General features: G+C 39.3%; 1 protein-coding gene across 6 annotated transcripts in view; it reads left to right on the plus strand.

The window, feature by feature from the left end:
• The window catches only part of fam13a (family with sequence similarity 13 member A), a 66,921-nt gene that overhangs the window by 9,987 nt on the left and 43,531 nt on the right, over positions 1 to 13,403 (plus strand). For 3 of the 6 annotated variants that reach the window (XM_058383564.1, XM_058383573.1, XM_058383590.1), the window contains exons 3-8: positions 65 to 274; positions 2,897 to 3,074; positions 5,104 to 5,272; positions 6,015 to 6,104; positions 8,747 to 8,839; positions 12,791 to 12,999. In XM_058383564.1, coding sequence (XP_058239547.1) covers positions 65 to 274; positions 2,897 to 3,074; positions 5,104 to 5,272; positions 6,015 to 6,104; positions 8,747 to 8,839; positions 12,791 to 12,999 — 949 coding nt within the window. The remainder of the gene's footprint in view (positions 1 to 64; positions 275 to 2,896; positions 3,075 to 5,103; positions 5,273 to 6,014; positions 6,105 to 8,746; positions 8,840 to 12,790; positions 13,000 to 13,403) is intronic. The other 3 variants (XM_058383582.1, XM_058383555.1, XM_058383598.1) reach the window with 2 other exon arrangements.

Raw genomic sequence — 13,403 nt, forward strand, 5'->3', positions numbered from 1 at the left:
CCGCTTGAAGCTGCATGATCACTGTAAATATTTTAATATTATAAAATCATGTGTTATTTGTCAGGGCTGCAGCAGGAAGGTTTGTTCCGAGTGAGCGCTAGCGTGCGTGCTGTGGAGAGTCTGAAGCAGAGGCTGGACAGGGGAGAGGAGGTGGATCTCGAGCAGGAGGCTGAGGTCTGCACTGTGGCCAGCTTGCTGAAGCTGTACCTGAGAGAGCTTCCTGAGGGCCTCGTTCACTCCTCCATTCACAACACACTCATCCAGCTGTATAACGGTGAGCAACACACTCACAACTGAACAGGGCAGGTATGGTGGAGTGATGCTGTGACTCAGGGTTGCATTGTGTGCCTGATGTTATTGGAAAACCCCATAAAGATCAAGATGTGTCCTTAAAATGCATTTCGGTAAAGAATAAAACACTGGGGGATGCTGTTGTAACAAAATAATCAACAATAAGGAGATCTGAAGAAATGGATAATGTTTTATTCCACATTTATCATAGGTCTTTTATTAAAGATCATCAATGTTTATTCATTTATAGTACCATTTACTGTAATGAATGTCCACACAAGTTACCACTTACATTATAACAGCTAGGAATAGTCATTGTTTCAGTAGCCTCTCTCTTTTCCCTCATAATTTTCACCTTGTTTTGTTAATGATAACTAAGAAGCAGAAACTCCTCTATCCGAAAGACTTTCCTGTGTCTGATAACTTAATATCACTTAATATCTTTACCTGTGACTGTCACAAAGCGCTGACACTAGAGACTCCTTCCGTAAAGGTTAAAATCTCCTCAATCTCTTTTCAAAAAGACTCTTTATGTGGAGATTTATGCTTATATTCATTTGATTACTGTAAATCGAATGCACGTTCTTCTTGCACTTACTTTATCCCTCCTGATTCACTGACCAAAGACTCAATCACCAGCCATCTCGAAATTGTAGAAAAGTGGACAAAGTGCTGAGTGAAAGAGTTTACGCTCTATGTTTCTGTACGTAAGCTCAGAGGCATTTAGGGCAGATGTGTGTTGCTTATAGAGTACCCTGGGGTATAGATGATTAAATGAAGTAAGAAATAACCTGTTTGTCTAGGCCCAGGGCCAGAAGATGCATTACAGACTGTAATAGTGATAGACATAAGGGTGAAGTAATAAGGGTGTAATGATGCTCTGTCCATATTAGAAAAGTGTATCAGGGAATAGTAAGAATACACTGCATTTGTGAGCTGTGTGAATACAACACAAAATGATCCTGATTTTAAGGAGCTCAAATTTTGATAGTCAGTAATATAATACAATATAATCTCATAATTAAGCAGGCAGCAATGAAGTAAATTAAACTACAATTCACTGATATGATCTGATAAATTATTGATATCAATATCAATTTACAAATAATAAATTACTGTTAAAGGATTTTATGGGCTTTCTATCTGTGCAAGTGTCTAAGATGTAATGTCAGATGATTGCTTCTTTAGGCATCCAGGAGAGCTTAATTACCATCATACACACACAAAAAAGGGCATGCAACGTGTTTGACAGATGTTAACACTAGCATCCCATTCCGCTTAGATATGTTTCTCATAGAAGCTCCAGAGACCTTATAATCCCAGAGCAGCACACCCCTACGTGTTTTATTTCTTACTTAGTGCACATGAGAGAGTGTATCCACGAGAAGTTCAGACTCTATTTTTAGCACCAAATCCCGATGACCTGAAAGTGCCACTCTCGTTCTCGTTCTCGCTCCCTCTCTCCCTGTCTCGCGCACATGCCTGGGTGAACATCCTGCACAGATGGTACACCTGGAGGCTCAGGAAGCAAATATAAATGTTTGTGTTGTGTGAGGTGACAAAATGTATACATACAGGTAACGTTGCAGTAGGCAACAATTGCCACTCAGCATGCATGTGACAATACCATCATGTGGCAAAATCTTGGAATTTCCCTCGAAAATCAGGGCAAGAAATCGGATTAGACCGGTCATGCTTACTTGCAGAGCGGGAATCGGAGTAACCTCATTTGACGCAGTTTGGTTGAAGTCAGAAGGAAGGCGACTGTGAATAATGTAGAACAATAACAGCTCATTCTTAGCCAATTGCCTACTTACTGAAAGGGATGATGAGTCAAATAAGAAGCAGACTTGTTATAAATCCTGATTTATTGGCTAGTTGTTGTTTACTGACTTCTAGATAAGATCTTGATTTAATTTATCCATTTAACCAGATTTAATTTATCCATTTAATCATTTAACGCCTAGAAAACAATTTAACGCAAAGAAAACAATTAAACTTGTGCTCAGTTTAATATTCAAAGGCGTCCAGTCCAGCCAGTAAATCAAAATTTCTGACCTCCACTGGGAAATTCCCAGGAATCCCTATTTATGAAATTAAGCTTATATATATATATATATATATATATATATAAATTTTATTTTAAAAAATTAAGAAAAGTAAATATATATATATATATATATACAATATTATTATTATAATTATTATACTATATTTTTTTTCCCATTGGAGGTCAGAAATTTCAATGACTTTCTGTGCTACACTTCATTACCTCAATGTTACAAGTGTGACTCAATGTGATTATACGTGCATGTGCACACACACACACACACACACACACACACACACCTGATAACATGGCTTGTAAATCCCCAGATCTCCTTACTTTCCCAGCAACTGTGAATCAGCCTTTCTGATTTCCTCATCCACCTTTCACCCAATTACAAAAGCCACACGACACGACCTCCTGTTTCCTTTTTCTGACATTTTCCAATCCTGTGAAAGAAACAGCGTTTTCATAGCTTGAGAGGGAGAGGAGGTCTTACTATGCCATTCATTTCTATAATCCCAGGTGCTGTGTGTTTGTGTGTGTTTTTATGTACAGAATCCAAAGAAGATGAGTTCTGTAAGAACACGCAAGAGCTCCTGCTAAAGTTACCAGACGTTCACTACAGCGTCCTGCGCTACCTATGTCACTTCCTCACCCAGGTGGAACAGCAGCAGTGCCACAACCGGATGACTGCATTCAACCTGGCAACTGTGTTTGGGCCTAACGTTTTCCAGTGAGCATACAAACACTGCACTATTGCACAGAAGAAGAAATATTTGTAACTCTTGTTGCCAGACTGATATATTTTATAGAAGCCTGAACAGCCTTTAACAGCCTGAACAGCCAACATAAAAGTCTAATGAGGTTTAAAACCAAACAACAACTTTCATTAACACCACTTAGTCAAGAGAGGACGGTCCATGTCATCTTGTTAGTCATCAAATACTGAGCAGGCTGCCTTAAGTAAGCCTGAGGGACAGATGCATACTGTAGCTGAGATGCATCCTGAATGATTAATGGATTTTGTCCACTTAATGTTTCTCCAGATGAAGGTGTAAAAACTTGCGAGGGTCTGTATACTTCAAAGCGTCTAAGCATATTCATGATTGTGAGCTGACACTAGAACATAAAAAAATATTAATATACACACAATAAAAATCGGTCTATTTAATGTTCCACATCATATGATATTGAGACATGTTTAATATTACTGTGTGTTATGCTATGACGTCTGTTTTTGTATTGTGTAGGAAAGGGAACAGGTTTGTACTCGAATAACGTTTATTTGGATTATGCCAGTAAGCATTGTCAGTATACCAGACAAGACAATGTTTCCCCAAACAGACAGACCTGCTCAGGGACAAAAAAAGATAAAAAAAAATAAGGGATGAGAAACTAATAAAACACAGACCTGTGTAATCCATTTCACATGACGTAAAAGACCACAATGACAGCGGTGTACTGGGTCAGTGTGGAAAGTAATTTGCCACTAATACCAGACACAATATTTTTATTCAAAAATATGCTCAATATGGTCAATCATTCATGTGACACACTGTGGCCTAGTGTTCGTCACAAGCATGTGTAAAGTCCTGACCCTAAATTACTCAGCTGTTAATTTTAGGTTAACAAATGATGGATCTCTGTAACAAGTAACGCTGTCAGAGTCACAGTAACCCAAGATACTGTTTTGCCTAGAAACATTGTAGAGGTCAGTGTCAGCATAATTAGGTGTCAAATGTTTCACTACATGTCGGTGAGTAGTTCAAAGTTATTGTGCTGGCCATGCGTGCGCCCATACACCCTACACTGCTGGGTATATACTGTATGTAAAATGCCACACAACATTCTTGCAACCTAGACAGCTGTGCTGTCATGTATTGGTGGTACAAATGACACTTCACCTAGGTCAAGCTATCAACACACTACACAGTGCAGTAGTCTAACCATTACACCGCAAAAGTGTTTCTTTTTTGCTGATTCTTATCAGAAACACATAACCCAGTACATTTACTAAACACAGGACACAAATGAGGGGGCAGTAAATCAATTCACATGGAAAATATACAGCATTTTTTACATTGTAGATCATCAGGTATAGTAGGTGTGTGTGTAAGAGAGAGAAAAGTGGCCTTGCTAGCATGGTAATCTAGATGGTGTTATCTCCCTATGAATTCCTATCTAGTTTGCTGCAAAAATATTCTGTGCACAGAATATTCTATATAATTACTGGGAAAGTAATTTTGGATGTAATCTTAAAGACAACCATTAGGCAAAGCCCCAATAGTCCCCAAATTGCATCCTGTTGTAATTTGACTTGGCTTATTGTAATATCATCAAGATTAGATGTGTTTCGTTAGCTGTAGGCTTGTTTTCATTCCAAGCTCACGTCATCAGCATTTTGAGCTATAGTTATAATTAAGATTGTGTACATAAAGTTATCGTTAAATAATTCATCGGTCCAAGCTAGAGTTATTATGTGGCTTCCACTGATGTCTGTTTTCAGCAGAGTTGCATTAAAATGCTTGTTTTTTCCCATTAATTGTTTAAATTAGTGTCTGTGGTTTTAGCAAGCAGAATGTGGAATGAATGCTTTTCTGTAGGACTCGATACGTCATGAAAGGTAGCTGCCCTCTCTGCATTATTTCTCCTTGAACTATGTCCCCGTTCAACGTTTATTGACAGGAAACTGTTTGGCTCGTTGCACAGATTGCAATGGTGTAATTAGTTTAACCGTGTTCTGTTTTTGTTCTCTTCCTCAGTGTGTCCCCTGGTTTTGAAGGCATCCAGGAGCAGGATGTGTGTAATAAGATCATGTCTAGGCTCATTGAGAACTACAGCACCATCTTTGAGCCAGATGGAGGAGAGGAGCAGCCCAAAATCAAGCCTTCAAACATCATCATGGTCAAAGTGGGTGCTTCTTCTTCACTGGTCAGTCAGGGTGTTACACCTTTATGATAATGGAAGCAAAATTCTAAATCATATAATCAAGCTTTAGTTGTTTTATTGTACACCAGAGGTGATTTAATACATTTTTGTAACTAGGTATTGCATATTCTTCTTCTTCTTCTTCTTCGGGCTTTTCCCTTCAGGGGTCGCCATTGCAAATCATCTCTCTCCACCTCTCCGTATCTTCTGCATCCTCAACACTTGCACCCACTAGCTTCATATCCTCATTTATTACATCCATATACCGCCTCTTTGGCCTTCCTCTTTGCCTCCTTCCTGGCAGCTCCATGTCCAACATTCTCCTACTAATATACTCACTCTCCCTCCTCTGGACATGTCCAAACCATCTTAATCTGGACTCCCTAACTTTGTCCCCCAAACGTCCAACATGAGCTGTCCCTCTGATGTACTCGAAGCATAAGATGTGGGCACTAGTTTTGCTGACGCAGACTTGATTGATGCTGGTAAACACCATTGATACTAGCAAGATTAAAATAAAAGTAGGAACTCATTGTTCCAGTGTTTAACCTAGAAATGTCTTATGACTCTTAAGCCAAATAACCCCTGATGCCGTGTCTAGGTGATGGATATGACTTCATTTTGTGATTTTCCTGCAGATATTAAGCAACAGTACATACCTGTGCCATGTATGTGCTTTGTAAGCAATGTCATTAGAGACCGCTGAGCTCATGTGAACACTTTGCACTTATTGTTTTGTTCCCAGGAGGCCCACATAGATTTAGTGCACACAGATACCATGTCAACATCCTGTCCGACACCAAAAGCACCCACTCCACTTCCCAGAAAGAAGAAGGTACACATGTTTTTGTGTTGTTTTAAGGTTTGTTTGTGTCTGGGTATTTGTACACCATTTGCTATCATGCAGGATTCCAGTGTGCTGTTGGTACTGTAAATGAAGCAATGTAACCTGGAATGACCTGCATGTCCTATATACACTATATTGCCAAAAGTATTTGCTCACCCATCCAAATAATCAGAATCAGGTGTTCCAATCACTTCCATGGCCACAGGTGTATAAAATCAAGCACCTAGGCATGCAGACTGTTTTTACAAACATTTGTGAAAGAATGGGTCGCTCTCAGGAGCTCAGTGAATTCCAGCGTGGAACTGTGATAGGATGCCACCTGTGCAACAAATCCAGTCGTGAAATTTCCTGGCTCCTAAATATTCCACAGTCAACTGTCAGCTGTATTATAAGAACGTGGAAGTGTTTGGGAACGACAGAAACTCAGCCACAAAGTGGTAGGCCACGTAAACTGACGGAGCGGGGTCAGCGGAGGCTGAGGCGCAATGTGGGAAGAGGTCGCCAACTTTCTGCAGAGTCAATCGCTACAGACCTCCAAACTTCATGTGGCCTTCAGATTAGCTCAAGAACAGTGCGCAGAGAGCTTCATGGAATGGGTTTCCATGGCCGAGCAGCTGCATCCAGGCCATACATCACCAAGTGCAATGCAAACCGTCGGATGCAGTGGTGTAAAGCACGCCGCCACTGGACTCTAGAGCAGTGGAGATGCGTTCTCTGGAGTGACGAATCGCGCTTCTCCATCTGGCAATCTGATGGACGAGTCTGGGTTTGGCGGTTGCCAGGAGAACGGTACTTGTCTGATTGCATTGTGCCAAGTGTAAAGTTTGGTGGAGGGGGGATTATGGTGTGGGGTTGTTTTTCAGGAGCTGGGCTTGGCCCCTTAGTTCCAGTGAAAGGAACTCTGAATGCTTCAGCATACCAAGACATTTTGGACAATTCCATGCTCCCAACTTTGTGGGAACAGTTTGGAGCTGGCCCCTTCCTCTTCCAACATGACTGTACACCAGTGCACAAAGCAAGGTCCATAAAGACATGGATGACAGAGTCTGGTGTGGATGAACTTGACTGGCCTGCACAGAGTCCTGACCTCAACCCGATAGAACACCTTTGGGATGAATTAGAGCGGAGACTGAGAGCCAGGCCTTCTCGTCCAACATCAGTGTGTGACCTCACAAATGCGCTTCTGGAAGAATGGTCAAAAATTCCCATAAACACACTCCTAAACCTTGTGGACAGCCTTCCCAGAAGAGTTGAAGCTGTTATAGCTGCAAAGGGTGGACCGACGTCATATTGAACCCTATGGATTAGGAATGGGATGTCACTTAAGTTCATATGCGAGTCAAGGCAGGTGAGCGAATACTTTTGGCAATATAGTGTATCTATCTATCATCCAGTCAGAGGCTTAAAGCTTATTTGCCTGCCTTTTTCTGATGCAATAAATTGTAGAGAGTATGACCCTTCAGGGCAGGATTTGCACAGTTTATAATTAGGTATGTTCACATACAGTTTTTTAGGAAATAAAAACAGCTATTTTTTTTACTTCTTGGATATTTTGCAAGCTGTGTATGCTAAAGTTTTGCGATTGCTTTATTTAGTCAAACTCAGCAAAATTGCCAAGCTTTAACCACAACTTCTTGTTCTTGAAATCGTTCACATTTGTGCAGAGGGTATATAAAGAATGTGTTAATATACACTGCAGAGCATTTGTGGAGTATTGCAAATGAAATTCATTCAAATTTATTCATTATAGTAATAATTCATTATCAGACAATCACTTGCGGTGCCTTGCATAAGCTTAATTAAAAAATATTTTGAACCTGCAGCAAAACCTAGAAAAGGCTGTTCATCAGAAGTCAGTGACCAGGTAAAGATGGCATTTAGTCAGAGAAGCAAAGAGGTCAAGGATCTGGAGAGTTCTGGACAGTTTAGATGGGTGAGCCTGTTTATAGGCAACCCATTACCATAAGAGTGTCATGTGATATGAAATCCTGTATGGAGTTTGCAAAAATGACATCACACTGAGATCGTTAGCCTTACATTGAAGCATGTTGGTGGTAGCATGAGGCATTGGGAATGCTTCTCATCAGCAGGGAGTGAGCAGGTATGAATGAAGGATGGATACAGTGAAATCAGGACAATCTTGGAATTTGATGCCAAAGCTACACTGGACAGATCCAAGACGCTGGATGTTAGAAAGGCCAGACTACAGTCTGATTGAGGATCTGGTGGAGACTGTAGTCATGAAGGCTAATGTTTTGACAAGCGGAATACATTTAGAAGGGCCACTGAGATAGCTCCTGATACTGAATAACATATACACTTCATACTGTATATGTAAATAAACATTTAAGCATGTCATGCTGTGAGCATGTTTAATCCATCGCATGTAATTACGCCTAGACTGTCATGCTATAAGAAGAATTAAAACTGTTTCCTATTGGTTCTTAACCCAGATTTGTAGATTTTGGGGACATTTCTGCAATGCCCATGTTTCACTTCCTGTTTCATTTTATAATGGTTAATCTTTTCAGACAAACGTGTCAGGATGCAAAGGTCTATTGCTGCCGACTGATTTTATTGACCCATAGATCACTTAATCATGCGGCATTGATCATTTCCTGTTTTGTCAGGCCACACGGAGCAGTGCGGTCGAAGACAAGGTCTCACCAAGAGAAAAGGAGCTGAGCCTAGAAACCCCAATACCCACACCAAGAAAAAAGAAGGTAACTTTTTTTATGAAAGGTTATGAGAGTTATGAGAGAAATATTGGTCTATTTTTGGTTTATTTACTTTATTATGGATTTATATGACTAAAGGAATATTGAAAGAATATTTTCTCTTGCCACAAAATCACCTTGATCGTTTCATCCAAAATTTTGTTTAAAGCAAGAGCCAATTTAAAGCACCTCAAAATGGCTTATGACACTTCTTTGTAGTGTTCAGTGAGAGCTTACTAGCTTTATTTACACCCCTTCCCATCAGCCTGTTAGGCTTATCATTTGTGCTGCAACACTGCACAGGCTCTGATACCTGCTGACTGCTCTCATAACTTCGATGCTGTTTTCGGAAAAAAAAGGAGAAATCTGCTGTTTCGTAACACCTTGGGCCACCTTGGTAGATACCAGGGTACACTGTGTTTTCATACAGGGCTTGAAATCTAAAACTGTTTACTTAGATTGGAGGTGTACAGCTCATCCTGCTGAGCTGCCCTAGATAAGGCCTGCAGGACATCATTGCAGTAACTCATAAGCAGGGCAGTGGATCGATTGGGAAATGCTGATGGAAAAAAAAGCAAGGAGAGATGGCTGTGAAATGTAAGACCGGCTCCAGCTGAGGAGAACGCTTAAGGGTTTGGTGAAATAATTCGAATCAGCACGTAGGACCAGTGGAATTGGGTTATTTAGGTTACACTTTATTTTTAAGGTTCTTACAAAAGAAAGAAATCATATGAATGAATTATAAGATGCTCATTGTTCTGGACATAATCTCACAATATTAGATTGTAGTATAGGGATGCTAAAATAGGTGGACCACAGTGTGGATAATGCTAAATGCATTTTTAAAACAGTATTATCATTAAGATGTGTTGTCATATTCTGAGTGTATCCAACTGTTTTAGGTCTGTTTATACCCTCATGCATCTCTCTGTCCATGCATGTTCACCGCTGAGCCTAATTTCCTTAGTTTTGTGTTTCTCACATTTGTCCTTACATCTGTTTCACCATTATGGATATTAGTTATCTTTATTTTTTGATGCTTCCTGCATGTGTGATGACCTTATTATAGACCGTGACTACGATTTCAGCTTTGCCCACAGCGAACAGGTTGATTATATGCTACTGCCACCTCTTTAGGCACATTACACTTAAGGGACTTGATCTCATCAGCCCAGGTCCATTCCCAGTGTACACACACTACAGAATGGTTCTGTATGGTTCTTAAATGTGCAAAGTACATTATTACGTCATACCACAGCGCTGTTGAATCCTAGAATCTGATTTGACGTTTATTCAACATTTCTGGAAGGTTGCTGATTTTCCATTATACCCTGTTGTGTTTTATTCCATAATTTGAGTTGTGTGAAATGAAACAACCAGCCAAGGCTGTAAAGTTATCAAGGCTGCCTGACTGTTTTTCTGCTTCATCCTTATCAAGAAAAAGACATTTATATGACTTTATGGAATTATTTAGTTACTACTTGTACTTTATTAATCCTGAGAGCAGCTATAATGCTTTGTAATTCATCGTCATGTCATAAAGATTCACAACCATTACTGATACAAGTGATAAAGTTGAAGATCGACAGGAAGGAAGTGACAACAATTCTACTCCTTTAGATTATAGAACACAAATAAAGGATCAGTGGTTTATTCAGCTTTTATTAGATCTTAAAGTCATAAACTTTACTTTTACATTTCTGGCATTTGGCAGACGCTCTTATCCAGAGTCACAGACGTAGGATACTATCTAAAAAACTGTGTTTATTTACACACCATACAACAATACTTAAAACAAAAAGGAAAAATAAAGTGTTTCAGGAAGAGGTAGGCCAGTGATTCAGCTGTGTGGACGTTTATAGGAAGTTCATTCCACCACCTCGGTGCCAGAACAGAGAAGAGTCTAGATAAATATTGTAGTCACTTGATGCTACTTAAAACTTAATGGTCTACGTTTAGGACTAGAAAGATGGGAATTATGTTATGAATTCATTATATGAACAACTAACAGTGCAGTCATTACTCATGTTTAATAACAAATCTCTAGTTGTTTAGTAATACATGTCTTTATGAATGAAGACTAATACACAGAGAATAACTGTTTAAAGTGATGAACAAATAACAAGAGCTTTATGAACCCTGTTCCTTAAAACAAAACATTAATCACCGATCCCCCTTTTTTTTTTTGTCATTTTCAGTAAGACACTCATATCAGAGCTTTGTATACCAGTCAAAAGTCAACACTGATCTAATACTGTCATCCTCTTAGTACCCGAGCCAGCTGTCTCACTGCTGCTGCCAAGTCATGCTAAACATTAGAGATGCAATGTACAAAATCTGCATCATGTCAGTTAACACAGGGAATAAGATACCCCCAGTGGATTGGATTGGAAAATATGTCTATTTAGGGTTCTAAGCTGATAACGTCCAAGTCGAGTCTCAAGTCTAAGTCAGGATACAAAATAGTCAAAGTCCAGGACTAGTTGATACACAAACACACAAAAACCCAACCTGCTGTTCAGGAAAGTACTTAAAGCAGCAGTATGTAACATTTAAGTCTTGTAGAAATATGTAAGTAGCAAGTAAAAATACATTGCAATGGTATTATATTAGTGACTAAGGATGTTGCATACGCCCTATGTGTCTAAAAAACAATCCAAACAAAATAATAAGCTTTTAGAGAATTGCTATTTTTCTTCATTTACTCAGTTATGCTACTTAGTTCAAAAAGTTACAGCAGCTTTAATGACACTCAGATTGAATTGTACTGGTGAGTAGGAGATGGGATGTAGTTCATGGTGGTTTGTTTACTGGTTGTGGTTTTGCAGTGTTTAAGCCTGAAGACCACAAAGTGTCATCATCAGACAAAATCCAAAGCTAAGAATGGTTTTATTATTATATATTAATACCAAATGGCTCAGAACCACTGTAGGACATATTGTTTTTAGCTAAACTTTGAATAAATGTTATCTTGAATGTCAAAACAATGTCAAATTGTGTTTACTTTTTACATCGAAAGTTGTGCAAAAGCCTTGTGTCTTAATACAAGAGAATTGTTTCTTCACGATGCGCTACATTCAGTTCCACAAAAGCACTGAGTCACCCACCATTGTCTAGCGCTTGTGAAATTTGTAACAGCCGCACCGGATTAAAGAATTACAGCTATGGTTACGGTTAGAATTAGGGGCGTAGTTTATATTCGGACATTTTCTTTCGGTTTCGTTTGCACAAAATAAAACAAATTGAATCTTGGACAGATCTTACGAGATCTCTGAACTAACCTGAATTATATTAATGATGGGGCATTTCTATGGGCTGATCCTTGTAGCAGCTGTTTCTGTAAAGTGTCGCCTCCATTCTGATATCGTTTGATATCTGATGTCTAATATCAGATTTTGTGCTGTCACTGTTTTGTTTCCTCCTTGTTTAATGCCAGATTTCAACCAAATTGTCTGCGCTTCCTTTTTTTGTGCGGTATGAGGGTCAGCAGCCTAATGCCATGTAATTAGCTCTTGCATCACAAATCAATGGTTTAGATTTGGGCTAGAGTAGAGAGATATATGAGTGTAGTTAGACAGCAGGAATCGAGTGGATGAAGCTGCATCACTATTATCAGCGATACATCTCTTCTGCTTTTGGAAAGTCTATCAGTGTTTTTGAGTTAAGATAATCTCTATTCACGCGAACACAATGAGGACAGCCGAGTTTGATTTCGCTCTCATCCGCATGAGATTTTTCTATTCCACTGCTTCAGGATTACAGCCCATTTTGTTTCGCAGGGTAAGAGAAATATCTACTGCTTCCTCTTTCTGACACTTCCTTCCTTCTGGTTAAGGAATCCTGGAGTGTGTGTCCTACATGAAAACAAGAAGAAGACTAATGTTTTGGTTAAATCAGTCTTAGTGTGTATTTGAGTTCATGTGTTAACCTCTCTCTCTCTATCTCTCTCTCTGTCAGGTGAAGAGGGTGAAAGGTGAAGCAGCACTGAGATCAGTACCTCAGCCTGCTCCCTCCACAGGTCTTCCATTCTCAAGACATTTATCCCAGTCTCCAGAGCACAGAGCCAAATCTGGACTCCACACTCTGGGCTGGAGCTCTCAGGAGGAAAGCATGGATCTGAACCCTCCTAAACTCAGCCCCATCGGGAGCATGGACACTGTGGGCAGGTGAGTGTGTGCTAGACTTATTAACAGTATACTTAACGGCACTATTTCTACAGTATACACACATAAATAAGTGAGACAAGGCGAATACCTGAGGTCCTACTTCCAGAGGTACATATTCCCTAGAAGTAAATCCCCCCTAAAGACTTCCATTGATTTTCATCAATTTTTAAAGCTCTCGTTTTAACTGCAGAATCTCCTAGAATGAGCCTATGATCCTAAGATAATTTAGCATGACGAAATGCCTAGATATTGTTTTCATAGTAGTAACTGAATAATTTATAATAGTTTGGGAGCAATATATGATTTACATATATTATATTAATATCTTAATTTATTAATGCATTAATAGCAACATTATTAATGTCATTAGCATATGTCAATATGTTATTTTGAAAATATTATTT

Source organism: Hemibagrus wyckioides, linkage group LG03 (genome assembly GCF_019097595.1).
Source record: "Hemibagrus wyckioides isolate EC202008001 linkage group LG03, SWU_Hwy_1.0, whole genome shotgun sequence".
Lineage (NCBI taxonomy): Eukaryota > Metazoa > Chordata > Actinopteri > Siluriformes > Bagridae > Hemibagrus > Hemibagrus wyckioides.